Source organism: Adelges cooleyi, unplaced genomic scaffold (genome assembly GCF_023614345.1).
Source record: "Adelges cooleyi isolate 19-005CV unplaced genomic scaffold, UGA_ACOO_1.1 ACOO_flye_CR_arks_rails_tigmint_CR_PRNA_9, whole genome shotgun sequence".
Lineage (NCBI taxonomy): Eukaryota > Metazoa > Arthropoda > Insecta > Hemiptera > Adelgidae > Adelges > Adelges cooleyi.
Genome location: NW_026096579.1, coordinates 16,901,671 through 16,914,600, shown reverse-complemented (window position 1 = coordinate 16,914,600; position 12,930 = coordinate 16,901,671). Strand labels below are relative to the sequence as shown.

Below are 12,930 nucleotides of genomic sequence, written 5' to 3'. Positions count from 1 at the left end.
AAGTATAGTAATTACTAATTAGTACTAATTGTAAAAAATGGACAATCTTCACATTTTTGTTGAAATAAAAACAAAAATGGAATCACAAATTATTTATTTTTTTTGTTGTTTATTGATTATCCACTAAATTTTAATATTTCATCTAAACCGTTCGTGCTTAAAACCATTTACACAAATAACTTGGAAATTGTATTCATAAGCGAATATTACAAATTTATAAAAATATAAGGCAACTAAAAAATTAATGGAAAACGGTAATTTTTTTTTCGTTTATTATCATAAAATGTATACAATACTGTTTTAAAAAATATATGAAAATAACCTATCATCCACTTCTTTGGAAGCTGTCGCACATTTCTCTTTGAATAACTTTGAGTAAATCAGATGTTCTATGCCAAGCGTTGATGGATATAGTGTTATGAGAGCTTAGTGTAACTGTATGGATTTGTATTTTAACATTTTATGTTAGGTATTACTTTTATTTACTATAAGAGTGTAAAAATAACATTTGTACGCAGCTCGTGTAAGAAAGAAAAAAAACAATATTCACTTTACACGTTATAGTTTTATTAAATTACAATCAGTTAGTTGTAATAATACATTAAGAACAAAGTAAATTTATGTATTATAAAAATTATAAAATGAAACTAAATCAACTCGGTCGAAGTATGAATTAACACTAAAGAGAGGCGTGGCATGGCGTGTTTTACAATACAATTATTACTGTAAAATGATTAATATAAATACATTTAAATAACTCAAAATATGCTATTATTATTATAATAACAACAAAATATAATTCACCATTACAGTGCGGTATAACTTATGTTAAATAATAAATTGGTACCGCGCGGTTGTATCATAAAATATTAATAATAATATAAATATGTACAGATCAATATTTAAAACGTAGGTACCGATCACTTATTATCACCTATTCATTCGTTACTTTATTGTGTATGTTTAAAAAATAATAATACATGTATACATCTCTACGATATATACCAATATTTGCTATTACTTTGACGGCTAACCAACGACGAATTGATGTAACGGGTGGGGAACATTACAGACATTTCAGGCGAGTACTTTGTTTAATTAAATTATATTATTTTAGAAAAAAAAAACACACACACAAACGTGTTATGAAGAGGATATGTACGATAAATAATTGTCCCTGGAAAAAGAAACGGCATGGGTTAGAGTAGGTAATTATCATCGTTTTTTTTTAGAAAAACGCCTGCGACCAGTGCAGAATACTTTAGCAAAGACGACGAGAGAGTAATAATATGTATATGTAGGTATGTGTGTGTGCCGGTTTTGGGATGACACGGTGACAGAGGATAAGATACGACGGCGTGTGTGTACATTATACAGTGTGTAGTGAAACAATAATAATCGTAAACAGAAAGAGAAAAAAAAATAATACAATAAGGATATGCTTATACGAAAACGAACTGCGCTCCTTTTTTGCACATGGGACACGAATGACCGTCCTGCTGACCTGTGGATTCTAGACGGACCCATTTGCCGTGACAATGGGGCGCCGACAACACTGTCCACCGGGTCGACCGATCCATTGTACCGTGGCCTGGACAACGGAACCCTAGCGACTGGCGCATGGCCTGAGTGTCACAGCGCACGCACACCCGTTCACCTGTGAACACACATAAACAACAATATTACTGACTCATACCGTACCCCGTTTCGCGAGAGAACGCACCGGCGCAGAAACCGAAACGCGTTACTCCTGGCTGCGCGGGCGCATACGAGAGCATACGCGTTTAGACTTCTGCGCCGGTGCGTTCTCTCGCTATACAGAGTGATTCATTAAGGATAAGACACTCATTTTCTCGGAATATATTAATATTTTGAAAAATATTTTTTCCAAGGTTTTTCCACCCTTTTTGGTCTTCAAGGATTGGTGATAAAAAATTTCAAGATATTGAAAAATATAGTACAATGTGTACCAAAAAATCTTGGAAAAAAATAATGTTCAAAATATTAATATATTTCGAGAAAATTAGTGTCTTCTCCTAATGAATCACCCTGTATATTTATATATCTAGTTATATAGCTATATATAGTTGTTTAGGTTTTTTGTTTTTTTAGCTTCGATCTGGATTTGAGAGGCAATATTTTTTTTACAATACTACGCGTTTTTATTAATTTTTGATTTTTGAACCCACGATAAGCAAACCCCCCCCCCCCCCCCCCAAAAAAAAAGGGAAAATTACACTTCAACCTTAGTAGATTTCTAGGTTGCTATGAGTGAGTGAATAAATATGGGTAAATAAGAGAAAACAAGGAGAAGGAATGAAAAGAAATCAGCTGAAAAGAGACGTAATAGTGATAATTATGTTGCGAAGTAAGGGAGAACGAGCTGATAAGTGATAAAAATGGTGATTAACAGGAGAAATAAGGGGATGTAAAAGACAATTAGCTAGCTGATAAATGACTTAGTAACCTAGTGTTAATAATGGTTTTTGATAGGCGAGTACAAATTGATGATAAGACAGGTATAACAACTATTGTGATTGGGATTTACTTGAGAAAGACTCGCTCCAAGATGTTTTGCATGTTTAATAATTTCAAACAATGGCGTGGTGAAAGGATTTTTTTGTGGTTGTTAGTCTCCCTTTTAACTCTCAAATATTGTGGATAACAGCACATATTTTTTTTAGCGATCAATAACTGAGGTATGAGAGGAGGTTGAGTGTACCTCAAATTTTTAACTATTGGCCTCATAGAAAAGAAAACTTTACTATGCCATTGATTAGAAGTCACCACAAAGCATTTAAATTAAAAAAATTTGCTTATTCAATTTTACTTTCAAGTTATCAAACTAACCTTGACCAACAGTTGGAGTTCAAGGCTTATAATAACAACTATTTCCAGTAGAAATGCGTCAAATTGACTAGCAAAACTCACCGATTAGTCAAAACGTTTTTGCTGTATTTATTTTTTTGCAGTCAAGCTCAAAATCAATAGGTGTAGCCTATAATGAATCGGATGGTTCATTTGGTATTTCGCTGTCAGACCAGATACCGAACTCAAGTACCTATTCAACGAGCACAACCGTATCAAAAATGCCGTCGGATCGTAATGGCCTATATATTTACTTACAATAAAAGGAGTCACCAGATTGGCATCTGAACAAAACTAAAGACGTCCACAGAGTATACACCAAACAAAGATTTTTACCTTTGCTATTTATACCAGATTGATTAATTTTATTTCGGAAATACAATCGAAGACAACTCGAGACTATCCAGAACATATTAGGATCATCAAGGTTCATCCCTGTTTCCAGGGATCAAGGTTTCCTCTGTCGTACACCAAGAACGCAAGTGACAAGAGTTTTCCAACTAAAATTGGAGCAACACCGAGGACCTTACATTCCCCAACACACCAATCAGTTCAAACTTCAACTACATCTAAAAACGCCGTTTAACAAGGGCAACTATATGGTGCAAAATGGCTCAGATAGATTATAATATGCTAATATGGCTATACCAGTGGCAGTAGAGTTAAATATTGATAGATAAAATAAGTTAATGCCAAGGCTTTTGTAGAAATAGCTGAGCAGCTTGACGTAGATAAAAAACAGATTGGATTGATTAGTCGGAGGACGCTAATGACGCAAAAGTTGTTGGATATAATTGAGACTGGGAATAACGGCCAAGGCAATATATGTGTAACCAACTCGGATAAATAAAACAGATTGTTGATGAGTTTGGATAAAATTTACAGAACAGATAACCTAACCCGACAGAAGACTGAAAAATTAAATCTCATTATTATCACAGCACAGATCTTCTGAAAATTTAAAAGTCATTAATTTCTAAACAAAGTTATTTAGGTAAATAAGATTTTAAAAAAATATGACCACGGACCATAGTCTGGCGGACTTAATAATAGTAACATAATTTATTCAGCAACTTCTATAAGGATATAATAATCTAGCGCGGATGGTGTTTATCTGCATTTTGACCATTAAAGAAAACGTGGTTCTTAAAAATATTACCTACCTACAGTGTTTTTTTATTTATATTACTCTGAGCCTAGAATTTTCCACCGAGTGGTAATTATTTTAGTTTACAGAAATCATAAAAAAAAAATCTTCTTTCATAATGAAAGAAAAACAGATCATAATATTTTCATAATTAAACTAACTGGTGAGTAATATTAATATAAATAAATTATTATAAACGAGACATTTTCTTAGTTGCATAACTTGTCAACTTCCAACAATTTATACGGATTATGTTCAAGCAGCTAATGATAAAATATACCTAGTTTAGACAATGTTTAAAGTTTACTTATTTCATTATTATTATTATTAAATATTTATTTTAATTAATACAAATAGTACATTAAGCAAGTGTGATGACAGTGAATAATTAAATGACAATGAAAATAGAGTTTATGGGATGACGACACTCAGCAGTACCACTAGCTTAAGATATTTTAATTACTTGTTTTTTTTTTAAATTATTGAAATAGGTCTCTAGATCGTTTTATTTTCAGTTAATTATCAGGAAGTGTGGCATAGGATAATTGGCTGATTAGAGGATTAGAATTGACTTTTTAATAGTAAGATTTAGCTTATTGGATCAATGTAGATATTTTAGGTCGCCGTGGTTTTGAATAGTAAGTAAAGTAAGTCGAACGATGAACGACCGATTAGTTTGGTAAAACTTTATTAGTAAGAAATAATATAGAACAGGAAGGAACTTTTTTAGTTTGAACAGGGGGCAGATGTACATTTTTTTTTTTAGCAAAGGTAATTTGTGTTTTTTTTAATTACAAAAATGTATATGTTTTGAGATTGTCACTGAGCTGCTTTGTGGTATATTAGTACTATGTAGTGTGAGTTTAATCGTTTTTTTCTGTTTCGAGTCAGAGACGGTTTTGGAGAAACTTTGGGAGTGATTATGGTCGGGTGTTTGAAATGTTCAAAAACTTACCTTCTCGAAGTAACGAGTATTCGGGTACTTTTCTGCAGGCTTTTGTCGCTTTCATCACTTCGAAAAGAACACAATACCTAAAACAGAAAACAATTTTTTTCTATATTATAATCTACCATAAACACATTTATAATGTGTACTTCATCCGGTCCATCCGGTCGTTTATGTGGACCGCAAAAAAAATATAACCGCCAAAAACGGGTTTGATCGTCAAGTGCAAATTTCGAGATCAAAGTATATCGACGTTATGAGATTAATAATTTCCCATTAGGGATCACAGCAATTTCATACTCGTACGTTGATATAATAATATGTAGTTTCACCGACCCTTTAAAATATTATGGTAATGTGGGCTGTTGGTCGCTGAAGGCCGACGGTAGATAAATTAGTGCTTTCAGCTAGCACATATTATATTATGTATAAAATATTATACGCGATCTTCGTACATCACACAATGCCTATATGCATAACAAAGTAATAATCCGATGATAATTATGTTGCAAGTTATATATCATTTTATATTACCGTATACATTATATAGGGGTTAACGTACGTTTGCCCTTTCGGTATACGAGTATGTATTATTTATTATTATGCATAATATAAATATTTAAGCTTCGATGCGTGGCTGAGAAGATATTGGTTTTACATTGATGTGTTTTTTATTTTTATTTTTTTTGTTTGTTTGGACCCACGATATCTTCTAAACCGCTGAACCGATTTCATCGGGTAGCATCGAAGAAAATATTTGAAATTGCAAAAAATGTGACTAGTTTTTAAGTTAGTAAAATTTTCCATGATAACTCTTAAGCAATACAGACGATTCGTTTTGAAAAACAAAGCATCTTTGAGTTTCGACGTTTTGTTCTAATATTGGTATAAGAGCATAACCCCTGTATAATATATACGGTAATATAAAATGGTATATAACTTCCAATATAATTATCATCAGAGCATAGTAAGCAATAACAGTTTATACTTAAACCAATATTTGAACTGTGATTGGGCGCGGGCAGAGAGAACCCGCCACCGCATGTCTTATTCATCGTCATAAACTATGGCGGGTATTCGATCAACATTTTGAAATTGTAATCTGCTGTATAAATATTTCTGACATCCATATAGTACCCGGAACTGTAAATATAAAGTAGAAAAAGAAGAGAAAAATAATCGATTTGTCAATTTTTCAAAAAAGGTATTCATTCATTCATAACTTTCACCCGACATAACTCATTATCGTATATTATAATAATTTAGTCATAAGTATTTACTTTGCGATGAATAATGTATAAATGATCAATTATTAAATATGTCAATCGTTCGGATTTATAATTTTTAGGAACCCTGGATCATTGAGTATAATATAGAGGATCCGTTCCCTATATAACCTGTATTCCACATTGATTCGAGATTTCAGTTTGACCATAGCCTTTAAGAAAAAAGGTGTACGTTTAAAAGTTATGTTTTGACCACCTGCTTCTAGAATTTAATTGTGATAAGTATATAGGTATTAGGAATATGAATATATCTGAAAACTTAAGTAACAACATAATCGAAGTGGGAAAAATGTTTTATTTAACGTGTACTTTTGTTTAACAAAAAAAAAAAATTTTTTTTTAAAAAACCGTTTTGTACAATTTTGCTGCATGGTTAACATAATCATAGATTATCTCTCTTTTATCACTAAAAGTAAGTACACCAAACCCGATAAAACCCAATGTAGTCTACTGTTAAGTAAAATTAACAATATTGATAATGTTTACAAGTATTAAATGTTAAGACTAGGTTAACAAATGCTTCTAAAGTATAATAAAAAAAAAAAATACTATTCAAGCATGCTCGTTTAGTTGGCATTCAAGAGACATTTTTTTACAAAAAGAAATTTGCCTATCTTTAATTTACATTATTTGTGTATAAAAAAAAAAGATTTAATAGTTTTTGTTATTTATATTAAGTACTGCAGTTGTTTAAGATATTTATGACGGATTTGTTGGCTTCTCAGAGCGCACTTTGTAAAGTTGTTTTCTTTAGGAAACAAAAATTCACACTTAGAAATGGGCCTACTTTAGACAACTAAGGAGTAAAATATTAATTTACGTTTTGCCAAGTCCGTCGTTTATAATATTCATACTATAATTATAACGCATATTTATTAAGGACTATATTATATTATATAAAGGACTTTTTCTTAAGGGAAAAAATCTCACTCATCAAACCATGCATACACCTTATCGTAATCAAGTTAACATTTATCATTCCAAAGGCGTCCAATTATTCATCGTGTCATCCTTTCGCGTATAATATATTAACGTCCTCCCTTTATTTATGGCAGCGCGATAACGAACTTGCTTGGAAGTTTTACTGAAAACATAATACTTTATATGGACACATTTAGAGTCTTGCCTTAATCCTCTTCTACACGTACTCGCCTAACCTATGCCAACCCATACCAGGTCTGTCGAGTCTTATCTGTGATCACAACAGAGTAATAATTGTTTTAATATTACATGTCGTTGGTAAATATTAATTGCCATAACTTTTTTAGTAAATTCCCAATGAATTTACCCTTTTGCTGAAAATAAGTTTTTGTTTATGGGTTTGAAAATGATCGAACTGAGCGTTGAACTTTACGGGACAAAAGCTGTATTATTTTTTTGTAATTGAAAAACACCTATGCAAAAAAAAAAAAGTGTATTTTTTTGTATTCTGGTGAATGGCAGTCCATTACTAACGCATTAATCCACCGGGTTAATGCAACAGTGTGGATAATCAATTACCGGGATAATGGTAAAATATAGACACTATTAATATATGCAACACAAAAGGGATATCAACGTGGGGGGGTGTGTAACGTGCCGGCTTCGTTTTTTATTCGGCGGAGAGATTATATGTGTTTTTGTTTGTAATAATATACAATTCGCTGTTATGAACCGACGAGGTAGGTAGAATGAAAAGCAATAGTGAAAATTACTACAAACATCCTCCTTTGACGGGGAAAGGAAACATAAAATGGGGCACTCGGCGCTAAAATGGCGGATACAAATTCGCGATAAGAAGCTACACCGTTTGAAATCAAGTGTCTTTGCATTCCGCTGAACTATGGCATTAAACTGTTATCTGTTACACGGTTCGCGGAATTTTCATTCTTAGTACGTAAACTGATCTTACTAAAACAACTGCGACAAGGTAAACGTCGGTTAATATAACTAGCTTTAATTATACTACTATCATAATTGTTGTTTGTGTTTCAACAATGTAACGTTTAATCGTCACAAAATTTAAACTGCGACCATTTGGTTTTTCGTGATTATCACCGTTGGGCAGAAAAATAATCCAAAAAATAAAAAGAACTCGGCTTATAGTTGCTTAAAATTGTTTTCAGCACACTTTAAGAATTGTTTAGTAGATTATTATATGCGTATTTTTTTTAAACAATTAAGACATATTATGCAAGGTATTAGAAAGGTGGTGGCTTAGGCAAAGGATCGGACCAAACAGTCGAAACAGGATCGATATTTAGTCACGCATAGACGAAGTAAAGGTTGGAATATGAAAGATTTCTTGAGATCTGGTAAAAAAAAAAATACAAGATTCAATAACCTTACGCTCAATGAGACGTGGATCATAAATCTTAATTTGAATAAGCTTTCATCAGGTTGATAAAAAAAAAACTGTAGGGCAGAGCTGTTTTGCCTTCTGTTGTCATAATGAACATATTAAGTTCAAAAATATCATTATAAGTTCAAAGTGGTTTTGTTTGCGGGTGACTATAACTAAAACAATTAATCGCGCCCTGTAAGCTCGGTGTAGTTTCATCCTAAGATGAAAGATGTGCAAAAAGTTTTGCGTCATCGGCATAAATAAGTATTGGGTACGAAAGGAACGCCATAAATGAAGTGATTGTAAATATATTTAACAATAAAACAGACAATAGTGAGGTACAGATTAAGTATTTGTAGCTTGTTAACAGATTGTCACCTGTTAACAAGCTACAAATACTTTACAGCGCCACAGTAATACACTATATTATAATTGTTATCTTACACATGTTAACCTTAGAAAAATGATGTATATATATATATATATATATATATATATGTATATATATTTACCCCAGTTACAATTATTTTAAAAGTGTGTACACAACAATCTGTGGAAGCCTGACAGTCTTTGGACATTTCAATACATACCGTTTCTCTCGTGTCCTATGCAAAACTACAGCGGCTAGATAGTATATGCGTTTAAGTGGCAAGAGAGAAATTCTCTGAGTGTATTCACAAACTAAACATTATACACCGCACTGACATAAAACTGGCGCTAGCATCCTACTTTTTTTTTTGTTCATACTATACATTTTACAGGCATAGAGACTATCACACGAACACACACATATACCGACGAAAGTCTTAACACTTATAACGTTGACGTTGCGCTCGGGTATTATTATTATTATTTTTTCTCCAAAGCTTCTCCGTAGGTCCTGGATATTAAAGCGTAACCGGCAAAAAAAAAATCCATTCATATAACACATATCTATGAAGGTATTTTTTTTTTATCGTCTACTCGCCTTTAATCCGCCGTTGCATATCACTCGGTTGCGCTTGCATTAATTTTACGCGCTGACTTGTACACACAAAAGGCCTGACGTGCAAACAGCTTTTACCGCGGTGTATACAATGAATAGCTTAAGTGGGTGCGGTACCGCATTTTGAAAAGGTAATCAACGGCGTTAGCGAAACGTCTTATGTTGAAGAATTCGCGGTGTGGTAATACATATTTTATATTATGTCCGTATAAAGTGCACGCAGCGAGTTGAGTGTACATTAATTAGAGATACTATAAAACGTGCAGCAGGATTCCTGTTGGATCCGCTGTTATATTATTACCACTAACTACTGCTGCTATACACTATCTGACGCCAGATCGGTAAACTTAACGTTATCGAATTTCCCCACAACCTTCGAAGTCAAAACGGTTTTTTTTTTTCATTCGTTCAAAAATATCACATATATCACCTGTTGATTATACACACACATTATATTATATTCACAAACCGTGGACGTACATATAGCTGGTAAGGACGGGTCAACTAATTTGACTTTGGGCACGCGAGCTTACACGCGGTAGCCTAGTTTAGCCATAGGCCAACAAAACACACGCTTGTAAAATGTGTTTTAATTCAAAATGTTTAGTCAAAGTGTGTCGCCAAAAAAGTGCTTTAAAAATTTTACCACAATTCTTCGGATATGGATTTCTAATTCTAATAAAATTGAGAAATAGTAAAAAGACGCGATTCAGCGCTGAAAAAAAACAGTAAGGGAAAGACAATATAACTGCTTCTAGAACAATCTTCTATATTTTGTTTTTATACCTTTACCTACACGAACAGAGTAAATAATAAACATCTTGTAGAACATTTATTGACATTAGTAAATAATTTCAAAGACAATGTATTTTTTCCATTTTATTTACCTTTTGTTATTTTTATGAAATGTCAATAGCACACTATAAGCTTCTAAGCTAATATGACTTGTATGTACTATAATACTTTTTTTTTTAAAGCAACACAAAAGGTATAGATGGTTGGAATGAAAAAAATCCGGATTATTATTATTTTATACATGCTAATGCTCAATCAAGAAAATTAGTGATATTTACTCGATTTCATTCAGTCGATACAAGTAAATGTTAAGGCTATAACTAAATGTTTACAAATAAATAATAAAATAATGTACTGTATCTTATTGCATTATAATAATGATAATATGTTGAAACATTTAATCGTGGTGGTTATGCGGGCCAGTAATGCTAAAACCATATCCTTATGGATATGGTTCCATAAGGCTTCTGTTTTTCCGTGGAGCAAAGAAAATAGACATTTCGAACTGTAAGTTTCGCTTTTGGTCGTATTAAGTATACAATTCCCTATAAACGACATTACTCTTCGCTAGGATAATACAAAATACCATGATAATGTGATGGCAATACATTTACAGCTTACATCAATAATTGATAAATTTGCTTCTAAATTTAGCTCAAAATGTCACTATTTTTTTTTTTAAATACAATTTTTATAAAACATTTATTAACATTAAAAATGTTTAATCAGAGGTAAACCCTTAAAAAGTTCCAGAACAACTTGTAATTAAAAATAAACAAAACGGTTTCTAATATAATGCAAAAGTTTATCAAACGGAAACCTCAATCTAAAGCTTGCTCTTTTTGAGCATAATTTGTGTTTAAAGAATATCAGGACGGGAAAAAAGATAATCAATCTATTACTTTCATAAGCTTAAAAACATTTTTGGAAATCATTTTATAATTTTTTTACATAACCTCTCTAAAGACGTGTCCGTATTTTTGTTTAATATTTAAAAAATTGAATATAAATATAAAATAAATAAAACTAAATTAAAAGCAGTTACAAACTGATGAAGGGTCAAACTAAAAACGCTCGCAGGAATTATTATTACGATAAGATTTCTTCTCTTCGAATATAACGTAGTTAAAATTTTATTAAGACACGGCTCGTTAAAAAAAAAATCTTCTTCTTCGTATAATATTATAAGTTAAAAAAAGTTAATGAAGCCAATTACTGAGAAAATTTCCAGATGTTTAAAATAACTCTAAAATTATATTAAGGCGAATATAACTGAATGCACAGTCTCGTCAAAAAAAAAATCCACCCTTGTGTCTAATGAAATGACTACCAATGTTTCGACTTTGTAAACCGTATTTTGTTTTTGGGTTTTCAGGGCTACATTTCAATAAAATGTATGATGTATTAAAATAATGTGTGGAGAGTTTCTGTTGAACAAAATACTAATTTAAACGTGGATTTTAAAACCGAGATAGTGAAAATTATTGTATAAGGATGAAAAAGAAACGCAAAACTAAAAAAAAATGTTCATCAACTTTGTTGCTGTGATCCCAGTTTACTTGCAACGGGTACCTAATAATAAATAATACAAATAAAAACGTCTAGAATTGGTTGAGACTTTACGGCTAGTGTTAAGAACTTGGAATTTATGTACATAAATCATAATAGATAAAAATTTAAAGAGACTATGGAAGTGTACTCGGAGAAAGTTTTCGCAAGGATTTTAAACGCTTTTATTGTCATCGAGCAAAAAAATAATCAACTTTCAAAATACTTCTAAAATATAGCATAGATTCATACTGCTTTAAGTGACAATCGACATTTCTATCACCATCTAATCAGCCATACCTATCCTATTAGTCAATATTCTTATTATTCTATAACATATAAGCTGATTTCTTACAATTCCCTTATTTTATTTATTCTTACACACCTCCCCCCTTTTATTTCGTATCGATTTCGATTGGACATGGAAAAAAACATATTACATATTATATTAAAAAAAAAATTTGTCATACGGTGTAAAAAAAATGAACTTTTAACTTTCAACGTTTAATGCTCGACGAAATTGTAAACATATAAAATAATTTAAATTACTGAAATTCTTTTTTTAAGATAATAAAAACGTCGCCCTTTTTGGTATGTATTATATTTTACATTATATTGGTAAGTTCTAGATCCGAAGCCGATGCTGAGAAGATATTGATTTTACAATGAGTTATTTTTTGTTAGGTAGTTCTTTTTAGCTTCGATGCAGAGGTAAAAGTTGAAAAAATTTACTTCTTCACAGTCGAAATTTGAAAAAACAAAAAAAACCCTACGAGTTTTTAAGTTAGAACTTTTACTGGCTATAATTTCGAGAAAAAAAGTCGGATCGAGTTAAAATTTATAAGGAATATTTATTTGGTACGTCCGCACGCGGCAATTGTATCAAATTTAAATTAAACCCATTTCCCCCCCCCCCCCAGAGTAGGTTCAAGTTTTTTTAGTTTTTTAGCCGTAATTTTAGGTCCTTTAAGTTAAATATTTGTCAGTAGTTAGAACTCATATGTATTCATAACATATTAAACGGAAAACAAA

The 12,930-nt window shown here is 31.6% G+C and overlaps 1 protein-coding gene across 1 annotated transcript in view; it reads right to left on the bottom strand.

Moving 5' to 3' along the window:
* Positions 1–293: 293 nt before the first annotated feature.
* The window catches only part of LOC126847002 (somatomedin-B and thrombospondin type-1 domain-containing protein), a 62,797-nt gene continuing 50,160 nt past the window's right edge, over positions 294–12,930 (bottom strand). Inside the window, exons 4-5 of the mRNA XM_050586923.1 lie at positions 4,971–5,047; positions 294–1,657 (exon numbers count right to left, since the gene is read on the bottom strand). Coding sequence (XP_050442880.1) covers positions 1,443–1,657; positions 4,971–5,047 — 292 coding nt within the window. The 3' untranslated portion in view covers positions 294–1,442. The remainder of the gene's footprint in view (positions 1,658–4,970; positions 5,048–12,930) is intronic.